Source organism: Nesoenas mayeri, assembly GCF_963082525.1.
Source record: "Nesoenas mayeri genome assembly, chromosome: 6".
Classification (NCBI taxonomy): domain Eukaryota; kingdom Metazoa; phylum Chordata; class Aves; order Columbiformes; family Columbidae; genus Nesoenas; species Nesoenas mayeri.
The window spans coordinates 3,645,567-3,670,979 of record NC_137545.1 but is presented as its reverse complement, the minus strand read 5'-3'; the positions used below and the strand labels follow the sequence as shown (position 1 = coordinate 3,670,979).

Below are 25,413 nucleotides of genomic sequence, written 5' to 3'. Positions count from 1 at the left end.
GATGGATTCAAACATCTATGTCGGAAAATAATAAAAACTAACAACTATAAAGATAATTATTAAGAAAATAGAAAACACTAAACAAAGGACAAGCCTTCAGTGGGGCACTGTGGGAGTCATCCGTGAAGAGTGATGGAAAATTTACTACCACTGAGAACCACATCTGCAAGAACTTTCCTGATAGACCCCTTGAGCTCCTGGTTCCTCATACTGTAGATCAAGGGGTTCACTGCTGGAGGCACCACTGAGTACAGAACTGCCACCAGCAGGTCCAGGGAAGGAGAGGAGATGGAAGGGGGCTTCAGGTAGGCAAAGGAACCTGTACTGGTAAACAGGGAGACCACGGCCAGGTGAGGGAGGCACGTGGAAAAGGCTTTGTGCCGTCCCTGCTCAGAGGGGATCCTCAGCACAGCCCTGAAGATCTGCACATAGGACAGTATGATGAATAGAAAACACCACAAAAATACAGAAGCATTAAACATGACAAACTCAGCTTCCCTGAGATAGGAGAGTGAGCAGGAGAGCTTGAGGATCTGGGGGATTTCACAGAAGAACTGCTCCACAGTATTGCCCTTGCAGAGGGGTACTGAAAATGTGTTTACTGCGTTGTCCTGGTATTGTTAAAAACAAGTTTCTCTTTCAGTGAATTTTGCCTGTCAGCTAAAGCCTTCATATTAACTGCATTTTCCTGGAGAACCAGACACATGTTTTGGTAAAACCTAGCAATGGAATGCAAACTTATTGATAAGCATGGATGGACATCTCGCGAGAGGGGCAACGAGAAACAACTGACCAACTGTGTATAACATTCCATTCACATGAATACTTCATATAAAATGGGAGATCACGAGGATCTCATCCCTTTTTTCTCTTGTTCTTATGGCCGACATTAGGAGAGGACCTTGCTAGTCGTCCCTGCAAACGGAGGCCTAGTGAGAGACTGAATCCAGCTCTGGTTGGCCGTGGAGTCTAATCCAGGACTTTGGGTGCCGGCTCTGCAGTTGCTGAGACTTTCAAGATTGGTTTTGTATATTTTGTATTATTTTCTCTATTCTTATTAGTAGCATTAGTAAAACATCTTTAATTTTTTCCAACTCTCTTCTCTCTGTTCTTCTTTTCCTCCCAATCGCCTCTCCTTAGTGGAAAGGGGGGAGAGGGAGGGGCAAAAGGGGGAAGTGGGGGGGAAGAGGGGGTTAACAATACATCTGCCAGGGTTTTATTGTCACCCCGCAATCTTAACCCTCGACAGATAATTGGCACCCAACGTGGGGCTCGAGAAAGGGGTAAATCTGGAGATTTTTGGCTTTTCTACTGCTCTGACGTACCTTTCAATTTTCTTGGCACGGTGTCAACTCATAGAGTTGTGATACTCGCGCGTCTGTTTGCTTTGGACATTATTTAGTGGTATTAAGGCAAAGTGAATTACATTGATTTAAAGATGTTATGGCTTAAGTTGTACCAGTTATTTTCTGCATTGTGCTCACTGATTCCATATCTGTGTTGGGCCTTCTTTTTAAATCAAAGTATTCATTATATAACAACAAGGAACTGGACAATGCTCATGATGATACTGTGTGGTTTGTCACTGGTTTATTTCGTTATACTGCAGCCGCTAATGAATTTCTACTCACTTCTGCTTTACCTTGAAAAGTCTCCAGGAGAGATTAAAGAGCAGTACGGCTCTGTGTTTGCTAATTGGTCAAGCGAACCTTCAGAAAGGCTGACTAACAATACTTTTGTTTTTTCGCTAGGACAGTTCGCAAATGTTTTAGAGAGCTTTGAATATCCTTGGAGTTTTGATAGAACTGTGATGGTGTTGTCTGGTTTGCTGAATGTGTGTCAGTTTGTGCTTCTGTTAAGAGAAATGGCGTTTAACAGGAGGTTTGCGTCTCTTTTTAGTCCTGAGATTTGCGCTGCGTCTTCGGAAGCTTTAGTAAAAAGCACTCCTGGCTGCTCGAGAAAGAGCAAAACAGCGAAAGCTGCCACTGCAGCCACTGCCCCCACAACAGTACCTTCGCAGGCTGAAGCTACAGCTCCTCCGCAGAGTTCCTCTGCCAAGGTCGCTTCTGATAACATTAATTCTGCAGCCTTAAAGGCAGCCCCCCCTTCTTCACACACTGGGCACTGTTGCCGCTGTAACCATAGCGATCACAGTGACAGTCATTCAGACTCTGGAAATGAATCAAATGATGGTAAACCCATATCAGCATCAGTTACTGGTTGTAAGAAAGTCACTAGAAAGACCACCCGTGCAGCAGATGATGGCATAGGGCCAACGTCAACCCAAGGGGCACCATTAGGACAGAGAGGAGATGAAGTGACCTTTTCTCCAGGTGAGCTGAGAGATCTGCGAAAAGGCTTTAGTCATCGTGAAGGCGAGAATATTTTAACCTGGCTGCTCCGATGCTGGGACAATGGGGCAGAAACAATTGAATTGGAAGGTGGTGAAGCCAGGCAGCTGGGATCTCTGTCAAGAGATTCCACCATTGATAGGGCAATTTCAAGAGAGTCTAATGCCACTACTCTCTAGACCCGACTCCTGGCAGCTATGAAAGTAAGATTTCCCTACAAGGAAGATTATATATCCAAGTTAGGGAAATGGAATACTATGAAGAAAGGTATTCAGTTCCTGAGAGAATTAGCTGTGCGAGAGATCATCTATTTTGGACCAAACAGCCAAGAGGGAACAGACCCAGATAGAATCAATTGTTCACAACCTCTGTGGCGCAGATTTGTACAAAGTGCATCACCTGCATATGCTAAGTCATTGGCAGGAAAGCTCTGGTCATCTAGAGGTGTACAAGATATTACTGAAGTGATTGAGCAGCTCTGTGAGTTTGAGGACAGCCTTGCTGGTTCTCTACGCGCTTGTGTCTGTGCTGTGGAGAAACTGTGTGAAAAATCTGATGACCGGTTTGAAAAGCTATTGCAAGAAATCAAAGAACTCAGAGAAGACACGTACCATTCACGACCTGCACAAACCTATGTTTCAGCTATTAGGAAAAGGCATTTCCAATCTCGAGAGAGAGGACACAGGCAGCCCACATAAAGAGGTTCACTGTGGTTCTTCCTACATGAGCAGGGAGAAAACATGAATAAGTGGCATGGAAGACCTACCTCAGAACTTCAAGAACGAGTACGTGAGAACAAAGGAAAAACTCCTAGGAAGGTGGCTGCTCCAGCTTACAAAAGGAGCAGAAGAGATTCTGATGCTCTTGAAGGAACCTCTAATTCACACCCAGAGACTGTGCAAACCAGAAATTAGAGGTGCCCTGCCTCCAACCAGGTGGAGGAAAGGGATAACAGAGTTTATTGGACTGTATAAATACAATGGCCTGGTACAACACACCCCCAGGAGTACAAAGCTTTAGTGGACACTGGTGCACAGTGCACAATAATTCCTTCTAATTATAAAGGAACGCAATCCATCAGTATTGTTGGAGTGACTGGGGGATCCCAGGGACTGACTGTTGTAGAGGCTGAAATGAGCCTACCTGGAAAAAACTGGCAAAAGCATCCCATTGTGACTGGTCCAGATGCTCCGTGCATCCTTGGCATAGACTGCCTCAAGAGAGGGTATTTTAAGGACCCAAAAGGGTATAGGTGGGCATTTGGTATAGCAGCTGTGGACACTGAGAAAATTGAACAGCTGTCTGATTTGCCTGGTCTTTCAGATGATCCTTCTGTTGTAGGACTGCTGATGGTTGACGATCAGCAGGTGCCAGTACACGTGGAATCGCTTGCCCCAGGGGTGGAAACACAGTCCTACCATCTGCCATGGACTGATCCAGACCACGCTGGAGCAAGGTAAATCTCCAGAACACTTGCAGTATATTGATGACATCATCGTATGGGGCAACACAGCAAAAGAAGTCTTCGAGAAAGGTGAGAGAATAATTCAGATTCTTTTGGATGCTGGTTTTGCCATAAAATGAAGCAAGGTCAAGGGACCTGCACGAGAGATCCAGTTCTTAGGAATAAAATGGCAAGATGGCCGTCGTCAGATCCCAATGGATGTGGTCAACAAAATTGCTGCAATGTCTCCACCTACTAATAAAAAGGGGACACAGACTTTCTTGGGCGTTGTAGGTTTTTGGAGAATGCATATTCCTGACTACAGCCAGATTGTGAGCCCTCTCTATCGAGTGACTCGAAAAAAGAACCAATTTGAGTGGGGCCCTGAACAAGGACAAGCCTTTGAACAAATTAAGCGTGAGATAACTCATGCAGTGGCCCTTGGACCAGTTCGGACTGAACTAGACCTTGCGTCTTGGCCTCGTAAGACTTGCAGAGGCTTTTGTTGGCCAAACCCACCACTGTGTCCAGGTTCCCTGCACTGGAACTACAGTGTGTGACCATTTAGGGATTCTGGGGCGTGGCCGGAGCACGATGGCGTCACAACAAGCCCCGCCCCCGGCAGGTTCCGCCCCTGGCGTTGCCGGGGACGCGCAGGCGCAGCTCAGTCCTGTTCTGGACGCGGAGCGGAGCGCACGGCAAGGGCGAGGGGAGGAGTCAGTGGGCCGAACCGAGCGCGAGCGACCGCAGCGAAGGGCGGGACTTGAGGAGGAGGCACGGGAAGCGCGTGTGGTGGCGCAGAGGGAGACACTGAGAGACCGGCGCGACCTTGAGGCGGTGGCACGTGCGGTGACACGCCATGGCGGGCACGGCGAAGCAGAGGGAGCTGCTGAATGTGCGGCGGGACATAGGCGAGGCCAGGGTGCTGGGCCGGCTGCTGAGCACCTCAGCCAAGAAGGTGCTGCGGCACAAGATCGAGTTCCAGCCCGCCAGCCACGGCTTCTCCAGCCAGCCGGAGCTGCTGCGGGCCAAGTACCTGCTGCTCAGCCCCCGCACCGAGCCCGCCGAGCACCCCCGCGGCGCTGAGGAGGGACAGCCGGGCCAGCAGGGTGGGTGCAGAGGGCCGGGGGCTCTCCCTGTGCTGCGCAGCCCGCGGCTCACCCGCCTCTCTCTCCCTGCAGGCAGCGACCGGACCCCGGGGCGCCACGGGGACGGCGTCCCTGCGCCCCAGAAGGGGCTGTTCCCTGCAGGGCGCCTCGCCATGCAGTGGCAGCGTGTCCAGCGAATCGGCGCCGGGCTGCTCAACCTGGGAAACACCTGTTTCCTCAACGCCACCCTGCAGTGCCTCACCTACACGCCACCGCTCGCCAACTACCTGCTGTCCAAGGAGCACAGCCGCACCTGTGAGTGGGGAGGGGAGCGCCCACCTGTCCCGGGGCTGTGCTCAGCACCCTGCGCACGGCTCTGCCGGGGGCTGTGCGGCTGCCGGATGTGCCTTCTCTGCTCCCTCCTGCCCTTTTCTCCGTGGAGAGGACATTCCTGCATAGGGGAGCATCCACTTTTCCTGGCCGTAGCAGTGTTCCGAGCTCTGCACCCTGCGTCTGAGAGGCTTTGTCTGTGCTGCACACAGCCAGGACTAAGATGGGTTTGTCCTCAACGTTCTGTCTTCTCCTCTCCCACTCCAGGTCACCAAAGCGGCTTCTGCATGACATGCGTCATGCAGAACCACGTCACGCAGGCGTTCGCGAACAGCGGCAGCGTGATAAAGCCAGTGTCCTTTGTCCGAGACCTCAAGAGTAAGGATGGCTGTCCTCGCGTCCCCTCCTGTAGCCGTGCGGGAGGGCAGAGACTATTGCAGGAGCAGAACCTTTGAGACCAGGGCACGTCTTGGCAGAGGTTCTTCTGAGACAACTCACTGAGCCTGCCAGGGCCTTCATGGGCCTTGTTGGGCTTCCCCCGTGGCCGACATGAGTCTGAAGTCTGGTTTGGACCAAGGGAGCTCACACCCCGCAGTCCCTGCCCCGACAGAGGGCGGGAGGACCTGCCTCTGTTGCAGCGCGTGCTGCGGCTGATCCCTCCCTCTCCTGCAGAGATCGCCCCGCACATCCGCTGGGGCAGGCAAGAGGACGCGCACGAGTTCCTCCGTTTCACCATCGATGCCATGCAGAAGGCCTGCCTGCCCGACTGCACAGAGTACGTGGGGCCTCTGGTGGCCGTCACTGCCCTTGTCTGCTGGTCCCCTTGTCTGCTGGGCTGCTGTCTGCCTTCTCCTGACGCCTCCACCCCAGCACAGCTGCGGTTCTGTCCCCAAATCCTGTGACTGGGCTGGGTTTGGATCCTGAGGACACAGCGCTGGCCCTTGGGGGCGGCTCTTGGGCCGGGCGCTGTGTGATCCGAGCTGCCGTCTCTAGGTTGGATCGCCAGACCCAAGCCACCACCCTGATCCACCAGATCTTTGGCGGTCACCTGCGGTCCCGTGGTGAGTGCTGGCTGCCAGGGCCTGGGCCTGTGACTCTCAGGGCTGCTGTTTCCCCGAGAGCCTTGCAGTAACTTGGGAAAGTCACTAAGCATGTGCAAATTATGCAGAGCTGCAGCTGGTCAGTCTTTTGGTATCTGTGGGTCACGAAGCTGCTGGCTGTGGGTGCCCAGCTCATTGCCACCAGCAAAGGAACCCACGTTGCCAGCTGTCCAGCAGCACTTGTTGTCCCAGCACGTAGAGGCTGCGAATGCTGGTGCTGCCATCCCAGAGCCCAAACGCGGAGAGGGGGAACACGGCAGCTGCCTGCGCTGTGCTGGGGGTGGCGGTGCCGCGTTGTGCCAGGGGGTGCTCACTGCTCTTTCTCTTGCAGTGAAGTGCTTGATGTGCAAAGCAGTGTCGGACACCTTTGACCCCTGTCTGGACCTGCCGGTGGAGATCACGGTACCGGGGCAGGGTCAGGCGGGGAGGCGCTCTGCTCTGCAGGGGATGTTCCTGCAGCTGCACCGCTACTGCTCGACGCTGTTTAACCTGCCAGCGTCAGGCACGGTGCAGGCAAGAGGGAATCAGCTTCTGTTGTTGCGCTGCCTCCTCTGCCTGGCCCTGACCTCTCCTCTGTCCTGGCAGCAAGCCGCAAACGTAGAGCAGGCACTGGAGCTGTTTGTGAAGCCAGACCTGCTGGGCGGAGAGAACGCCTACCGGTGTGACAAGTGAGTGTGCGGGGCTGGGGAGGGAAGGGTCCACGAGTGTGCTGGTGGGAAGCTGGAGGGCAGTTGCAGTACAGGAGGGCTTCTCTACCTGCTCCACCGTTAAACCGTGAGGTACGTGGCTGTGAAGCCTGCGATGAAACCTGTCACTCGTCATCTCCCTCCTCTTGAGACGTGGACCTGAGCCAGCAGACCTGGCCGTGAGCAGGTGCCCTGGAGTGGTACCCGCTCCCAGCAGGGTCATTTCCGGGGGGTTTGTGGCTTGGCCAGGGCTGACAAGCACCTGGGTGGTGGAACAGCATGAATAGCTCAAGCTCTCCCTGTGCAGATGCAAGAAGAAAGTGTCGGCAACCAAACGCTTCACCATCCACCGAGCGCCCAATGTTCTCACACTTGCTCTGAAGCGTTTTGCCAACTTCACTGGAGGCAAGATCACAAAGGTGAGTGCTCGGCAACTCAGAGCGGGGCTGTTTCCTGTCCCGAGGCCCTGCTGCCCCGAGCAGGGTGGGAGGTGGTTCTGTGCGCGATGCGAGCTCTACCGCAGTCCTGCAGCCCTTCCCCAGCTGTGCGCTGCGGTGGGAGTTTGGCTCATCCCGGCATCTTCCTCACCGTGGGCTCTGCCTGTGGAGAGCGGGTTCCCCCTCCGTCGCGAGACAGGACTCGCAGGACAGCTGAGCCGCTCTTGCCATCTGCTGTGCAGGCTCCTGAGACATCCTCTCTCCGCAGGACGTGGGCTACCCTGAGCTCCTGAACATCCGCCCGTACATGTCCCAGACCAGCGGGGATCCGGTCATGTACGGGCTCTACGCGGTGCTGGTGCACTCGGGGTACAGCAGCCACGCAGGACACTACTACTGCTACGTGAAGGTGAGCCCAGGGCGCTCTCTTGGCACCTCTCTGTGCTGGGGGCTGGCGCATGCTCGAGGGTCCGTGTAATGCGCAGACAGGAGGGTGCTCAGCAGACGTGCGTGGTGTGGAGCACTGGGGGGTACGGGCTGTGCTCCGTCACAGGAAGAGTGGAGTTCTGCTCTCGCAGAGACCCCTCACTTGCCCGGGGCCGCTTGGGGGTTTTGGGGAGCAGAGCTCTGCCAATGGGCCTGTTCCTGCTCCTCCTCAGGCCAGGAGCATCCCTGGACACAGCCCGACCCCATTCTCTCTCCCTCCGCAGGCCAGCGACGGGCAGTGGTACCAAATGAATGACAACGTGGTCCGCCCCAGTAACATCAAGGTGGTCCTTAACCAGAAGGCGTATGTGCTCTTCTACCTCAGGTGAGCGTGCCCTGTGTCCCCGGCCCGTCTGCCCTTGCTCAGCATGTGGGACAGGGCTGGGGGCACATACCTGGGTGTGGGAAGGAGTTTGGCCCAGGCAGCCCCAGCGCCCACGTGAGTGTGCTGGCTCGGGGGAGGGTGGCAGGGAGAGCTCCAGCCCCTTGTAGTGGTTTTGCTGCAGCTCAAGAGCTCCTCACTTCCTCGGAGCTTCTGGCTCCTGGTTCTCGCAGCTACGACAAGAGTGTTGCAGTTGCTCAGACACTGGCAGTTAACACGTGCCCTTCTCTGCCTTCCCCAGGATCCCCAACCCCGGGAAGAGCTCAGAGGGTCCCGTTTCCAAAGCTGCCTCCAGCCTGCCTGGCTGTGTCAAGCTGCCTTCTGGGTCACCGTCACCCAAGCTGGCCCGGAAAGCCACACACGCAGCTGCAGCGTTTCCTGGTGACGCAGCCCAGAGGCCCAAGAAGCCGCGCTCCTCGCAGCCGCCACCCGTGCCCAGAGCGGCTCCAGGATTTTGCGGCCCCAGTCACACCAGTGGGGCCAAAGCGCAGGTTCCCCGGAAGCGCTGCTGGGAGCCCGGGCCTCTGCCCGCCTCCCCCAGGCTGCCGGAGCCCATGCCCGGCCAGGAGCCGTGGGGCAGCGGGGGGAACACCGGGACACCGGGAAGGGACCCTCGCAGCAGGGCTCCTGCCAGCCTGGTGCTGGCAAAGCTGAAGGTCTTCTTGTCGGCCAGTGCTGCTCCGCAGCCCAGCAGCACCATGTCACCACCACCGGCCAAGAAGCTGGCGCTTTCCAGCACATAGGTGAGTCTGAGCTTCTGCCCAGAGACTTCAGTAGGTGCCTCGTGCCTCCAGAGCCGGGGCTTGTGTTGGGGAGTGCAGGACTGATGCTGGTACCTTGCTAAGCAGGAGACGGGCAGGGAGAGCCCGTCAGCCCCAGGGCTCTGCCCTTTCTCTGGGTCGGGGTGCAGGGCCAGCCCCCCGCTCTTGCTCCCATCCCTGCAGAGGCTGGAGAACTGGCTGCTGCCTCCTTGCTCAGGACGGCAGGTGGCTGCGCCAGTCCCTGGAGCGGGGCGGCCTCGCCAGCCTTCGCAGGGCAGCGTGTCCCCGGGGGCGACGGGAGCTGGTGACACCACAGCTGGAGGCTGCAGCGTCGCCTCCTCCCCAGGCAGCGGCTGCACCGGCTCTCTGGGTGCCGCTGTGCAGCCGGGGCTGGGGACGGTGCTAGGGGTTCTGTTCTTAACGTTTCCTTCCTTTTTTCCTTTCTGCTTCTAAGGGAAAACACTTCTGATTCTTCTTTGACTCCCCCACTTCCCTCTCCCTGTCTGTGTCCTTTCTCCTCCCCTTTCTCTGGGCTCCCCTTTTTGTTTTCTCCTCTTAGCTCACAGCAGCCTCTTTTATTTAGACCACCAAGTTGTTCTTTATGTCAATAACTGCAGGGCAGCCCCCAGGGAAGAAGAGCAGAGGGGACCACCATGCACGTCCTCACCTGCTGCTGCCGGTTCCTGTGCCCGCCCCAGCCCCGCGCTGGTTCCCTGTGGGGCCGGGGCGCGGCAACCGGGACACCAGGCAAGAAGCTGGAGTGTTCCCTGGGGAACCGGCGGGGCTGGCGGGACAGCGGGAGCGGCCAGAGGAGCCACAGGGAGGATCCCAGGCTCAACAGCTCTGCTGGGAGGAACGGCTGAGAGACAGTCCTCAGCACTCGGACAACTCCTGGGAGAGCTTTCCGTCAGATACTTCATGGTGAAGATTTCAAACACGATTTCATAAAGGAGGGGTTTTTCTTTCCAAGTTGTTTTCTATCATTTTTCAATGTATACAAGAAGTGATAGCAGCATTCTACAATGGGTATTGATCCAGGGGGTCTCATGGAGACATCTGGACAGGCAGGAGAGCAGTCCAGTGAGGCTGGACATTGTATGGATGACTTATCCTCTCACCCTTCCCAGTCCCACCTGTTCCCTCACCGGCCACCTGGGACTTGGCCTCACCAAGCTGGAGCACAAGTGTGATGGGAGCGGCTGAGGGACCTGGGGGTTCAGCTGGAGAACAGGAGCTGAGGGGAGACCTTCTGAGCTCTGAACTGCCTGAAAGGAGCTTGGAGCCAGGGGGGTCGGGCTCTGCTCCCCAGGAACAAGCGCCAGGAGCAGAGGAAACGGCCTCAACTTGCGCCAGGGGAGGTTGAGGTTGGATTTAGGAACAATTTCTTCCCCAAAGGGCTGTGGGGCATTGGAACAGGCTGCCCAGGGCAGTGCTGGAGTCACCATCCATGGAGGGTTGGACAGACCTGAGATGAGAGTCTCAGGACACGGGCCAGTTCCGGGGGTGGGGAACGGTTGGACTCCATGATCGTAGAGGTGTTTTTCAACCAAAATGATTCTATCGCACGTCTATCTTTGCATTGTAATAGTGCCTAAAGGTCACAGCCAGGGTTTCTATGATCTTGTCCTGATATTTTTCCAGATGCGTAGAAGTCTGTCTCAAAGAATGTAATGAAAACAAAACAAAAGAGCGTGGGTAGAGCGAACAATGGCAAGGAGGGAGGGCCAAGTATGAAGATGAATCTCAGTGAGAACAAGTATTTGGGTGATACGATCAGGCCTGAAATCATGCTCTGTTATGCACAACTGAACCCGTAAGCCTCTTCAAAAGACAATTCACCCCTGGTGGACCCAGAACTGGAAGCAAAGCTGCTCAGGAAGAGACCATGAATTCCCAGAGCCTCTGCCACAGAGGAACTACAGGTTGAAGTTCGAGCTAAGCTGTACTTTGAGATGCCAGAGCAGCTGCTCGGGTTCAACAGCGTCAGAAGAAATGGTCTTCGTGCCTCACCACCCTGCAGGAAGAAGAGGAAACGGCAAATTCCCCTCCAGGAAAGGAACGTGCTCTGGTGCTCCCAGTACTGTCCTACCTCTTTGGGGATGGTATGTTGGTCGACTCTTCCCTCCAGCTCCTGCAGCTGTGCAGCAATGGGAGTGAGCTGTGCCATTCGCACTGTCTCACACAGGACTTGCCGACAGTACCTGCAACCATAAGACTTGGTCAGTTTAACCCTCCCAGAGAGAAGTTTGTCCATGTCCTTGTGGTGGCACCTGCTGCATTGGGGCCACAGTCTGCTCCTGGAGTTCTCTCAAGCCACACCGAGGCACTTCATTGTCTTTTTCCTGGCCAAGAATCCCAGCATCTTCACAAGAAGCATTGAATCTCATTATCAGCTTTTAGGGAAGGCTACTGAAATCTCTCTTCGCCACACTTTTTTTTCTGATTTTAAACCAAACTGACTCTGCTTAAAAGCATAAACACACCAGTCCTTATCCTGAACCTCTCACCCATACAAGACGGGGCAAGAATCCCGCACACTCAATACTCCCTTACTGAAACTCTGACATTAGTCCAAATACAAAACGTACCCCGTTGCACCAACAGATGCATGAAAAATAAAGGCACACTGTTGACCAGCTATCATCCTAGTTCTGTGGCCCTTTTGAAAGAAGATTACTCCATGCTTTCTCTCTAGGTATGTCTAAAATGAATCCAACCATTAAAATGACTGATAACTTTCTGAAAACCAGGAGAGAAACCAAACAAAACAAGAAGCAAAAAAATTTTGGCCTGGCAGCCTGGGCACTGATTCTGTGCTCTGCCAATGAACCTAAAGGGTTTCTTATAGACACCCTGAAGACAGCAGCTTGGTCCCCATGTCTGGAGCCCTACGGCACGTTCTGTCTGTGCTGCAAGTCATGCTGTGGCTTGATCACTTCTAGAAAAAAGAACAGAGTAGCTCTGGGATGCCTTATCCTGTCCCAGTGTAGGCTGGGCACCAGGTCCAGTACATGAAGCCCCTGTCCCCACACAACCTTCCTCCGCAGTTCCTTCCATAGGACCCACCTGAGCTGCTCCATTTTCTCATGTGTAATTGGTCCCTTCCCCAGAACGCCGTCCATCTCCTTGTACAGATTCTGCTGAACATCTTCGGAGGTTGTCAGGAAATAGACTGCCCAGGCACACGCTGGGGAAGAAATCAATATAAGACTGGGCCCAGAAAATTCAATCCTTTACAAACTGAATTCAGTTTTCTTACTTCTTGTATTCGCAACATTACTTTTTGGCACAGAGAAGGATGACCCTCTGGTCACAGCAGGCTGGAGAAGGGACCACACAGCCCAGCAAACCCTGGGGAACCAGGGTTTTAGGCCAGCCACACAGCTATTTTGTGAGTGTCAAGGGTTAAGATTGCAGGGTGACAATAAAACCCTGGCAGATGTATTGTTAACCCCCTCTTCCCCAACCCCTTCCCCATTTTGCCCCTCCCTCTCCCCCCTCTCCGCTAAGGAGAGGCGATTGGGAGGAAAAGAAGAACAGAGAGATGAGAGTTGGAAAGAATTAAAGACGTTTTACTAATGCTACTAATAGGAATAGAGAAAATAATACAAAATATACAAATCCAATCTTGAAAGTCTCAGCAACTGCAGAGCCGGCACCCAAAGTCCTGGATTAGACTCCACGGCCAACCAGAGCTGGATTCAGTCTCTCACTAGGCCTCAGTTCGCAGGGACGACTAGCAAGGTCCTCTCCTAATGTCGGCCATAGGGAAAAAGAGAGCGAGATCCTCGTGATCTCCCATTTTATATGAAGTATTCACATGAATGGAATGTTATACATAGTTGATCAGTTGTTTCTCGTTGCCCCTCTCGCGAGATGTCCATCCATGCTTATCAATAAGCTTGCATTCCATTGCTAGGTTTACCAAAACATGTGTTTGCTTCTCCAGGAAAATGCAGTTAATATGAAGGCTTTAGCTGACAGGCAAAATTCTCTGAAAGAGAAACTTGTTTGTAACAAAACCAGGACATTCTACCCCTTATAATATGCCATTCACTGAATACTTAAACCTTATCAATACAATCTATCAACACAATCTAATTAATCACTACTACTATATATATATATACACATATGTACATATATACACAGGAGTAATTAATCTTAATTAGTGGACCATCCTTTGAAAAGTTCATTACGTTCATGTTGTCGCAACAGTTATCCAGGGCAGGAAAAAATAGTACAAGTGCATCTCATGACCACTGTTTGTGGGTTAAAGACATCAACTTCGAAGAAGTTGTCAGGCGCCACTCAAAGAAGCTAGCTCTGGTTTCATCATCACTGTCTTGATCTGGAAGACACTTATTAAATACTGTTAGTACGGCAATTCACATCATGCAGTTCAGTATTGCATATTTTCACCTAAACTCAAATCCCCTTGAGGTACACACCGAACTTCTCCATCCTTAAGCATCACCCACCAGGTGCTGCCAGGTCCCTGGACAAAAACAATCCCACGAATGGGCTTGCCTTTGCCTGAGGCAGGAGTAACCCAGACTGCCTTTCCTAACATGTTTTTCATGTGTACTACAGGCACTTTATCTCCTTCTACAGTCCGTAGAATTTCTGATTGGGCAGGCCCGGCTCGATTGGTTGATCCCCTGGTGTTGACCAACCAAGTGGCTTTTGCTAAATGTGAATCCCAGTTTTTAAAGGTTCCACCACCAAGTGCCTTTAGTGTAGTTTTTAGCAAACCATTGTACCTTTCAATTTTCCCAGAGGCTGGTGCATGATATGGAATATGATATACCCACTCAATAACGTGTTCTTTGGCCCAGTTGTCTATAAGACTGGTTTTGAAATGAGTACCATTGTCTGATTCAATTCTTTCTGGCGTACCGTGTCACCAAAGGATTTGCTTTTCAAGACCCAAGATAGTATTTCAGGCTGTAGCATGAGGTATAGCATATGTTTCCAACCATCCAGTGGTTGCTTCCACCATTGTAAGTACATAACACTTACCTTGACGTGTTTGTGGAAGTGTAATATAATCAATCTGCCAAGCTTCTCTATACTTATACTTTAACCATCGCCCCCCATACCATACAGGCTTTAACCGTTTTGCTTGTTTGAATTCGGCGCAAGTTTCACACTCATGAATAACCTGTGAAATAGTGTCCATAGTTAAATCCACCCCTTGATGGCGAGCCCATTTATATGTTGCATCTCTACCTTAATGCCCTGAAGCATCATGGGCCCACCGGGCTAGGAAAAGTTCACCTTTATGTTGCCAGTCCAAGTGCACCTCAGCTACTTCAATCTTAGCAGCTTGATCTGCTTGTTGGTTGTTTAGATGTTCCTCGGTGGCTCGACTTTTAGGCACATGAGTATCTACATGACGAACTTTCACAGGCAGGCTCTCTAGCCGAGCAGCAATGTCTTGCCACAGTGTGGCAGCCCAAATGGGTTTACCTCTGCGCTGCCATTTGCTTTTCTTCCATTGCTGTAGCCACCCCCACAAGGCATTTGCTACCATCCATGAGTCAGTATAGAGATAAAGTATTGGCCACTTTTCTCGTTCAGCAATGTCCAAAGCCAGCTGGATGGCTCTCACTTCTGCAAACTGACTAGATTCACCTTGTCCTTCAGTGGCTTCTGTAACTTGTCGTGTGGGACTCCACACAGCAGCTTTCCACCTTCAATGTTTTCCTACAAGATGGCAGGATCCATCTGTGAACAGTGCATAGTGCTTATCAGTCTCTGAAAGAGTATTATGCGGTGGTGCTTCTTCAGCACGTTTTACTTCCTCCTCATCTGGAGACATCTCAAAGTCTTTGCTTTCTGGCCAGTCTGTAATCACTTCTAAGATCCCTGGGCGACTGGGACTTCCAATTAGATCTCGTTGTGTGATCAATGCAATCCATTTACTCCACGTAACTTCGGTTGCGTGATGTGGAGAGGGAACCGTCCCTTTGAACATCCAGCTCAGCACCGGCAGTCGAGGTGCCAGGAGGAGCTGTGCTTCAGTACCAATCACTTCTGAAGCAGCTCGAACTCCTTCGTATGCTGCTAGTATCTCTTTTTCAGTTGGAGTATAGTTGGCCTCAGATCCTTTGTATCCTCGACTCCAAAAACCTAAGGGTCGACCTCGGGTTTCTCCTGGTGCTTTCTGCCAGAGGCTCCAGGTAAGTCCATTATCTCCGGCTGTGGTGTAGAGCACATTTTTAACATCTAGTCCAGTCCGAACTGGTCCAAGGGCCACTGCATGAGTTATCTCACGCTTAATTTGTTCAAAGGCTTGTCCTTGTTCAGGGCCCCACTCAAATTGATTCTTTTTACGAGTCACTCGATAGAGAGGGCTCACAATCTAGCTGTAGTCAGGAATATGCATTCTCCAAAAACCTACAACGCCCAAGAAAGTCTGTGTCTCCTTTATATTAGTAGGTGGAGACATTGCAGCAATTTTGTTGATCACATCCATTGGGATCTGACGACGGCCATCTTGCCATTTTATTCCTAAAAACTGGATCTCTCGTGCAGGTCCCTTGACCTTGCTTCGTTTTATGGCAAAACCAGCATCCAAAAGAATCTGAATTATTCTCTCACCTTTCTCGAAGACTTCTTTTGCTGTGTTGCCCCATACGATGATGTCATCAATATACTGCAAGTGTTCTGGAGCTTTACCTTGCTCCAGCGTGGTCTGGATCAGTCCATGGCAGATGGTAGGACTGTGTTTCCACCCCTGGGGCAAGTGATTCCACGTGTACTGGATGCCTCTCCAGGTGAAAGCAAACTGCGGCCTGCACTCTGCTGCTACAGGAATAGAGAAAAATGCATTAGCAATGTCAATTGTAGCATACCACTTAGCTGCCTTTGACTCCAGTTCAAATTGCAATTCTAGCATGTCAGGCACAGCAGCACTCAGTGGTGGCGTAACTTCATTAAGGCCACGATAGTCCACGGTTAGTCTCCACTCATCACTAGACTTACGCACTGGTCAGATTGGGCTGTTAAAAGGTGAGCGAGTCTTACTGATCACACCCTGGCTTTCCAATTGACGGATCAACTTCTGGATAGGAATCAAAGAGCCTCGATTGGTGCGATATTGCTGGCGATGCACCGTCGTGGTAGCAGTTGGCACCTGCTGATCATCAACCATCGGCAGTCCTACAACAGAAGGATCATCTGAAAGGCCAGGCAAATCAGACAGCTGTTCAGTTTTCTCAGTGTCCACAGCTGCTATAGCAAATGCCAACCTATACCCTTTGAGGTCCTTAAAATACCCTCTCCTGAGGTAGTCTATGCCAAGGATGCACGGAGCATCTGGACCAGTCACAATGGGATGCTTTTGCCAGTTTTTTCCAGGTAGGCTCATTTCAGCCTCTACAACAGTCAGTTCCTGGGATCCCCCAGTCACTCCAACAATATTGATGGATTGCGTTCCTTTATAATTAGAAGGAATTATTGTGCACTGTGCACCAGTGTCCACTAAAGCTTTGTACTCCTGGGGGTGTGTTGTACCAGGCCATTGTATTTATACAGTCCAATAAACTCTGTTATCCCTTTCCTCCACCTGGTTGGAGGCAGGGCACCTCTAATTTCTGGTTTGCACAGTCTCTGGGTGTGAATTAGAGGTTCCTTCAAGAGCATCAGAATCTCTTCTGCTCCTTTTGTAAGCTGGAGCAGCCACCTTCCTAGGAGTTTTTCCTTTGTTCTCACGTACTCGTTCTTGAAGTTCTGAGGTAGGTCTTCCATGCCACTTATTCATGTTTTCTCCCTGCTCATGTAGGAAGAACCACAGTGAACCTCTTTTTGTGGGCTGCCTGTGTCCTCTCTCTCGAGATTGGAAACGCCTTTTCCTAATAGCTGAAACATAGGTTTGTGCAGGTCGTGAATCGTCTGTGTCTTCTCTGAGTTCTTTGATTTCTTGCAATAGCTTTTCAAACCGGTCATCAGATTTTTCACACAGTTTCTCCACAGCAGAGACACAAGCGCGTAGAGAACCAGCAAGGCTGTCCTCAAACTCACGGAGCTGCTCAATCACTTCAGTAATATCTTGTACACCTCTAGATGACCAGAGCATTCCTGCCAATGACTTAGCATATGCAGGTGATGCACTTTGTACAAATCTGCGCCACAGAGGTCGTGAACAATTGATTCTATCTGGGTCTGTTCCCTCTTGGCTGTTTGGTCCAAAATAGATGATCTCTCGCACAGCTAATTCTCTCAGGAACTGAATACCTTTGTCCATCGTGTTCCATTTCCCTAACTTGGATATACAATCTTCCTTGTAGGGAAATCTTACTTTCATAGCTGCCAGGAGTCGGGTCCAGAGAGTAGTGGCATTAGATTCTCTTGAAATTGCCTTATCAATGGTGGAATCTCTTGACAGAGATCCCAGCTGCCTGGCTTCACCACCTTCCAGTTCAATTGTTTCTGCCCCATTGTCCCAGCATCGGAGCAGCCAGGTTAAAATATTCTCGCCTTCACGACGACTAAAGTCTTTTCACAGATCTCTCAGCTCACCTGGAGAAAAGGATCGAGTGGTGGTCACTTCATCTCCTCTCTGTCCTAATGGTGCCCCTTGGGTTGACGCTGGCCCTGTGCCATCATCTGCTGCACGGGTGGTCTTTCTAGTGACTTTCTTACAACCAGCAACTGATGCTGATATGGGTTTACCATCATTTGATTCATTTCCAGAGTCTGAATGACTGTCACTGTGATCGCTATGGTTACAGCGGCAACAGTGCCCAGTGTGTGAAGAAGGGGGGGCTGCCTTTAAGGCTGCAGAATTAATGTTATCAGAAGCGACCTTGGCAGAGGAACTCTGCGGAGGAGCTGTAGCTTCAGCCTGCGAAGGTACTGTTGTGGGGGCAGTGGCTGCAGCGGCAGCTTTCGCTGTTTTGCTCTTTCTCGAGCGGCCAGGAGTGCTTTTTGCTAAAGCTTCCGAAGACGCATCACAAATCTCAGGACTGAAAAGAGACGCAAACCTCCTGTTGAACGCCATTTCTCTTAACAGAAGCACAAACTGACACACATTCAGCAAACCAGATAACACCATCACAGTTCTATCAAAACTCCAAGGATATTCTAAGCTCTCTAAAACATTTGCGAACTGTCCTAGCGAAAAAACAAAAATATTGTTAGTCAGCCTTTCGAAAGATTCGCTTGACCAATTAGCAAACACAGAGCCAAAATCTCCAGATTTACCCCTTTCTCGAGCCCCACGTTGGGCGCCAATTATCTGTCGAGGGTTAAGATTGCGGGGTGACAATAAAACCCTGGCAGATGTATTGTTAACCCCCTCTTCCCCCCCACTTCTCCCTTTTGCCCCTCCCTCTCCCCCCTTTCCACTAAGGAGAGGCGATTGGGAGGAAAAGAAGAACAGAGAGAAGAGAGTTGGAAAAAATTAAAGATGTTTTACTAATGCTACTAATAAGAATAGAGAAAATAATACAAAATATACAAAACCAATCTTGAAAGTCTCAGCAACTGCAGAGCCAGCACCCAAAGTCCTGGATTAGACTCCACAGCCAACCAGAGCTGGATTCAGTCTCTCACTAGGCCTCAGTTCGCAGGGACGACTAGCAAGGTCCTCTCCTAATGTCGGCCATAAGAACAAGAGAGTGAGATCCTCGTGATCTCCCATTTTATATGAAGTATTCACATGAATGGAATGTTATACACAGTTGATCAGTTTCTTGATCACTTGTTTCTCCTCGCCCCTCTCACGAGATGTCCATCCATGCTTATCAATAAGTTTGCATTCCATTGCTAGGTTTACCAAAACATGTGTCTGGTTCTCCAGGAAAATGCAGTTAATGTGAAGGCTTTAGCTGATAGGAAAAAATCACTGAAAGAGAAACTTGTTTTAACAAAACCGGGACACCCTCTCTGAAAATCAAGCAGCTTGTCAGGAATGTGAGTTAATTGTTTTACTGCTGTTGTTAGAATTGTTTATTTGTGGTATAAGTACACCGTAACAAACCTTCTCTCCACTTTTCCCACTCACGCTGCAAGCAGCCCTGTGCTTCCCCGCCTCCCTCCCTTTTCTCAAGGTTTTGACTTACAAGATGGGGTCAGGAATGATTGTTCTCATTTGTGTTCCTAAGAAATCGGTATTGGGAGGTGTTTTAAGACATAGGAAAGCACTCAGAATTATGAGGAAGGAAGATCTTGTTAAATATTGAAATCAGTGTTGGCTGCTGTATAAGTTAAATGATTGGGAAAAGTGTCTGGAGAACAGAATCTTGAAGTACAACACCAGGTTTGCTCTGCCCCCAGTGCACACCTTGCGTCTTGGCCTTGTAAGACTTGCAGAGGCTTTTGTTGGCCAAACCCACCACTGTGTCCAGGTTCCCTGCACTGGAACTACAGCGTGGGATCATTTAGGGATTCTGGGGCGTGGCCGGAGCGCGATGGCGTCACAACAAGCCCCGCCCCCGGCAGGTTCCACCCCTGGCGTTGCCGGGGACGCGCAGGCGCAGCTCAGTCCTGTTCTGGACGCGGAGCGGAGCGCACGGCGAGGGGAGGAGTCCGTGGGCCGAGCCGAGCGCGAGCGACCGCAGCGAAGGGCGGGACTTGAGGAGGAGGCGCGGGAAGCGCGTGTGGTGGCGCAGAGGGAGTCACCGAGAGACCGGCGCGACCTTGAGGCGGTGGCACGTGCGGTGACACACCATGGCGGGCACGGCGAAGCCAAGGGAGCTGCTGAATGCGCGGCGGGACATAGGCGAGGCCGGGGCGCTGGGCCGGCTGCTGAGCACCTCGGCCAAGAAGGTGCTGCGGCACAAGATCGAGTTCCAGCCCGCCAGCCACGGCTTCTCCAGCCAGCCGGAGCTGCTGCGGGCCAAGTACCTGCTGCTCAGCCCCTGCACCGAGCCCGCCGAGCACCCCCGCGGCGCTGAGGAGGGACAGCCGGTCCAGCAGGGTGGGTGCAGAGGGCCGGGGGCTCTCCCTGTGCTGCGCAGCCCGCGGCTCACCCGCCTCTCTCTCCCCGCAGGCAGCGACCGGACCCCGGGGCGCCACGGGGACGGCGTCCCTGCGCCCCAGAAGGGGCTGTTCCCTGCAGGGCGCCTCGCCATGCAGTGGCAGCGTGTCCAGCGCATCGGCGCCGGGCTGCTCAACCTGGGAAACACCTGTTTCCTCAACGCCACCCTGCAGTGCCTCACCTACACGCCACCGCTCGCCAACTACCTGCTGTCCAAGGAGCACAGCCGCACCTGTGAGTGGGGAGGGGAGCGCCCACCTGTCCCGGGGCTGTGCTCAGCACCCTGCGCACGGCTCTGCCGGGGGCTGTGCGGCTGCCGGATGTGCCTTCTCTGCTCCCTCCTGCCCTTTTCTCCGTGGAGAGGACATTCCTGCATAGGGGAGCATCCACTTTTCCTGGCCGTAGCAGTGTTCCGAGCTCTGCACCCTGCGTCTGAGAGGCTTTGTCTGTGCTGCACACAGCCAGGACTAAGATGGGTTTGTCCTCAACGTTCTGTCTTCTCCTCTCCCACTCCAGGTCACCAAAGCGGCTTCTGCATGACATGCGTCATGCAGAACCACATCACGCAGGCGTTCGCGAACAGCGGCAGCGTGATAAAGCCAGTGTCCTTTGTCCGAGACCTCAAGAGTAAGGATGGCTGCCCTCGCGTCCCCTCCTGTAGCCGTGCGGGAGGGCAGAGACTATTGCAGGAGCAGAACCTTTGAGACCAGGGCACGTCTTGGCAGAGGTTCTTCTGAGACAACTCACTGAGCCTGTCAGGGCCTTCATGGGCCTTGTTGGGCTTCCCCCGTGGCCGACATGAGTCTGAAGTCTGGTTTGGACCAAGGGAGCTCACACCCCGCAGTCCCTGCCCCGACAGAGGGCGGGAGGACCTGCCTCTGTTGCAGCGCGTGCTGCGGCTGATCCCTCCCTCTCCTGCAGAGATCGCCCCGCACATCCGCTGGGGCAGGCAAGAGGACGCGCACGAGTTCCTCCGTTTCACCATCGATGCCATGCAGAAGGCCTGCCTGCCCGACTGCACAGAGTACGTGGGGCCTCTGGTGGCCGTCACTGCCCTTGTCTGCTGGTCCCCTTGTCTGCTGGGCTGCTGTCTGCCTTCTCCTGACGCCTCCACCCCAGCACAGCTGCGGTTCTGTCCCCAAATCCTGTGACTGGGCTGGGTTTGGATCCTGAGGACACAGCGCTGGCCCTTGGGGGCGGCTCTTGGGCCGGGCGCTGTGTGATCCGAGCTGCCGTCTCTAGGTTGGATCGCCAGACCCAAGCCACCACCCTGATCCACCAGATCTTTGGCGGTCACCTGCGGTCCCGTGGTGAGTGCTGGCTGCCAGGGCCTGGGCCTGTGACTCTCAGGGCTGCTGTTTCCCCGAGAGCCTTGCAGTAACTTGGGAAAGTCACTAAGCATGTGCAAATTATGCAGAGCTGCAGCTGGTCAGTCTTTTGGTATCTGTGGGTCACGAAGCTGCTGGCTGTGGGTGCCCAGCTCATTGCCACCAGCAAAGGAACCCACGTTGCCAGCTGTCCAGCAGCACTTGTTGTCCCAGCACGTAGAGGCTGCGAATGCTGGTGCTGCCATCCCAGAGCCCAAACGCGGAGAGGGGGAACACGGCAGCTGCCTGCGCTGTGCTGGGGGTGGCGGTGCCGCGTTGTGCCAGGGGGTGCTCACTGCTCTTTCTCTTGCAGTGAAGTGCTTGATGTGCAAAGCAGTGTCGGACACCTTTGACCCCTGTCTGGACCTGCCGGTGGAGATCACGGTACCGGGGCAGGGTCAGGCGGGGAGGCGCTCTGCTCTGCAGGGGATGTTCCTGCAGCTGCACCGCTACTGCTCGACGCTGTTTAACCTGCCAGCGTCAGGCACGGTGCAGGCAAGAGGGAATCAGCTTCTGTTGTTGCGCTGCCTCCTCTGCCTGGCCCTGACCTCTCCTCTGTCCTGGCAGCAAGCCGCAAACGTAGAGCAGGCACTGGAGCTGTTTGTGAAGCCAGACCTGCTAGGCGGAGAGAACGCCTACCTGTGTGACAAGTGAGTGTGCGGGGCTGGGGCGGGAAGGGGCTGCGACTGTGCTGGTGGGAAGCAGGAGGGCAGCTGCAGTACAGGAGGGCTTCTCTACCTGCTCCACCGTTAAACCGTGAGGTACGTGGCTGTGAAGCCTGCGATGAAGCCTGTCACTCGTCATCTCCCTCCTCTTGAGACGAGGACCTGAGCCAGCAGACCTAGCCATGAGCAGGTGCCCTGGAGCGGTACCCGCTCCCAAGCAGGGTCATTTCCGGGGGGTTTGTGGCTTGGCCAGGGCTGACAAGCACCTAGGTGGTGGAACAGCATGAATAGCTCAAGCTCTCCCTGTGCAGATGCAAGAAGAAAGTGTCGGCAACCAAACGCTTCACCATCCACCGAGCGCCCAATGTTCTCACACTTGCTCTGAAGCGTTTTGCCGACTTCACTGGAGGCAAGATCACAAAGGTGAGTGCTCAGCAACCCAGAGCTGGGGCTCTGTCCTGTCCCGAGGCCCTGCTGCCCCGAGCAGGGTGGGAGGTGGTTCTGTGCGCGGTGCGAGCTCTACCGCAGTCCTGCAGCCCTTCCCCAGCTGTGCGCTGCGGTGGGAGTTTGGCTCATCCCGGCATCTTCCTCACCGTGGGCTCTGCCTGTGGAGAGCAGGTTCCCCCTCCCTCGTGAGACGAGACTCACAGGACAGCTGAGCCGCTCTTGCCATCGGCTGTGCAGGCTCCTGAGACATCCTCTCTCTGCAGGACGTGGGCTACCCTGAGCTCCTGAACATCCGCCCGTACATGTCCCAGACCAGCGGGGATCCGGTCATGTACGGGCTCTACGCGGTGCTGGTGCACTCGGGGTACAGCAGCCACGCAGGACACTACTACTGCTACGTGATGGTGAGCCCAGGGCGCTCTCTTAGCACGTCTCTGTGCTGGGGGCTGGCAGGTGCTCGAGGGTCCGTGTAATGCGCAGACAGGAGGGTGCTCAGCAGACGTGCGTGGTGTGGAGCACTGGGGGGTACGGGCTGTGCTCCGTCACAGGAAGAGTGGAGTTCTGCTCTCGCAGAGTCCCCTCACTTGCCCGGGGCCGCTTGGGACTTTTGGGGAGCAGAGCTCTGCCGATGGGCCTGTTCCTGCTCCTCCTCAGGCCAGGAGCATCCCTGGACACAGCCAGACCCCATTCTCTCTCCCTCCGCAGGCCAGCGACGGGCAGTGGTACCAAATGAATGACAACGTGGTCCGCCCCAGTAACATCAAGGTGGTCCTTAACCAGAAGGCGTATGTGCTGTTCTACCTCAGGTGAGCGTGCCCTGTGTCCCTGGCCCCTCTGCCCTTGCTCAGCATGTGGGACAGGGCTGGGGGCACGTGCCTGGGTGTGGGAAGGAGCTTGGCCCAGGCAGCCCCAGCGCCCACGTGAGTGTGCTGGCTCGGGGGAGGGTGGCAGGGAGAGCTCCAGCCCCTTGTAGTGGTTTTGCTGCAGCTCAAGAGCTCCTCACTTCCTCGGAGCTTCTGGCTCCTGGTTCTCGCAGCTACGACAAGAGTGTTGCAGTCGCTCAGACACTGGCAGTTAACACGTGCCCTTCTCTGCCTTCCCCAGGATCCCCAACCCCGGGAAGAGCTCAGAGGGTCCCGTTTCCAAAGCTGCCTCCAGCCTGCCTGGCCGTGTCAAGCTGCCTTCTGGGTCACCGTCACCCAAGCTGGCCCGGAAAGCCACACACGCGGCTGCAGCGTTTCCCGGTGATGCAGCCCAGAGGCCCAAGAAGCCGCGCTCCTCGCAGCTGCCACCCGCGCCCAGAGCGGCTCCAGGATTTTGCGGCCCCAGTCACACCAGTGGGGCCAAAGCGCAGGTTCCTCGGAAGCGCTGCTGGGAGCCCGGGCCCCTGCCCGCCTCCCCCAGGCTGCCGGAGCCCATGCCCGGCCAGGAGCCGTGGGGCAGCGGGGAGAACACCGGGACACCGGGAAGGGACCCTCGCAGCAGGGCTCCTGCCAGCCTGGTGCTGGCAAAGCTGAAGGTCTTCTTGTCGGCCAGTGCTGCTCCGCAGCCCAGCAGCACCATGTCACCACCACCGGCCAAGAAGCTGACGCTTTCCAACACATAGGTGAGTCTGAGCTTCTGCCCAGAGACTTCAGTAGGTGCCTCGTGCCTCCGGAGCCGGGGCTTGTGTTGGGGAGTGCAGGACTGATGCTGGTACCTTGCTAAGCAGGAGGCGGGCGGGGAGAGCCCGTCAGCCCCAGGGCTCTGCCCTCCCTCTGAGTCGGGGTGCGGGTCAGGCCCCCGCTCTGCTCCCATCCCTGCAGAGGCTGGAGAACTGGCTGCTGCCTCCTTGCTCGGGACGGCGGGTGGCTGCGCCAGTCCCTGGAGAGGGGCGGCCTCGCCAGCCTTCGCAGGGCAGCGTGTCCCAGAGGCGATGGGAGCTGGTGACACCACAGCTGGAGGCTGCAGAGTCGCCTCCTCCCCAGGCAGCGGCTGCACTGGCTCTCTGGGCGCCGCTGTGCAGCCGGGGCTGGGGACAGCGCTGGGGGTTCTTTTCTTAACGTTTCCTTCCTTTTTTCCTTTCTGCTTCTAAGGGAAAACACTTGATTCTTCTTTGACTCTCCCACTTCTCTCTCCCTGTCTGTGTCCTGTCTCCTCCCCTTTCTCTGGGCTCCCCTTTTTGTTTTTTATCCTCTTAGCTCACAGCAACCTCTTTTATTTAGACCACCAAGTTGTTCTTTATGTCAATAACTGCAGGGCAGCCCCCAGGGAAGGAGAGCAGAGGGGACCACCATGCACGTCCTCACCTGCTGCTGCCGGTTCCTGTGCCCGCCCCAGCCCCGCGCTGGGTCCCTGTGGGGCCGGGGCGCTGCCGCCGGGACACCGGGCAAGAAACTGGAGCGCTCCCTCGGGAACCGGCGGGGCTGGCGGGACAGCGGGAGCGGCCAGAGGAGCCACAGGGAGGATTCGAGGCTGGAACAGCTCTGCTGGGAGGAACGGCTGAGAGACAGTCCTCAGCACTCGGACAACTCCTGGGAGAGCTTTCCGTCAGATACTTCATGGTGAAGATTTCAAACACGATTTCATAAAAGAGGGGTTTTTCTTTCCAAGTTGTTTTCTATCATTTTTCAGTGTATACAAGAAGTGATAGCAGCATTCTACAATGGGTATTGATCCAGGGGGTCTCATGGAGACATCTGGACAGGCAGGAGAGCAGTCCAGGGAGGCTGGACATTGTATGGATGACTTATCCTCTCACCCTTCCCAGTCCCACCTGTTCCCTCACCAGCCACCTGGGACTTGGCCTCACCAAGCTGGAGCACAAGTGTGATGGGAGCGGCTGAGGGACCTGGGGGTTCAGCTGGAGAACAGGAGCTGAGGGGAGACCTTCTGAGCTCTGA

At 54.1% G+C, this 25,413-nt stretch overlaps 2 protein-coding genes across 2 annotated transcripts; both read left to right on the top strand.

Annotated features, from left to right (window-relative positions):
- Nucleotides 1-4,654: 4,654 nt before the first annotated feature.
- Nucleotides 4,655-9,047, top strand: LOC308041748 (ubiquitin carboxyl-terminal hydrolase 36-like; the record flags this gene model as incomplete). Its single annotated transcript, XM_080346654.1, has 10 exons — nt 4,655-5,198; nt 5,481-5,591; nt 5,886-5,988; nt 6,207-6,274; nt 6,645-6,715; nt 6,899-6,981; nt 7,307-7,418; nt 7,705-7,845; nt 8,147-8,247; nt 8,546-9,047. The coding sequence occupies 10 exons, from the start codon at nt 4,655-4,657 to the stop codon at nt 9,045-9,047; spliced, it is 1,836 nt and encodes a 611-aa protein (XP_080202780.1).
- Nucleotides 9,048-19,742: 10,695 nt separating this feature from the next.
- LOC308041747 (ubiquitin carboxyl-terminal hydrolase 36-like) lies at nt 19,743-24,137 on the top strand (the record flags this gene model as incomplete). The annotated part of the gene is made up of 10 exons (XM_080346653.1): nt 19,743-20,286; nt 20,569-20,679; nt 20,974-21,076; nt 21,295-21,362; nt 21,733-21,803; nt 21,987-22,069; nt 22,396-22,507; nt 22,795-22,935; nt 23,237-23,337; nt 23,636-24,137. The coding sequence occupies 10 exons, from the start codon at nt 19,743-19,745 to the stop codon at nt 24,135-24,137; spliced, it is 1,836 nt and encodes a 611-aa protein (XP_080202779.1).
- Between the last annotated feature and the right edge of the window lie 1,276 nt (nt 24,138-25,413).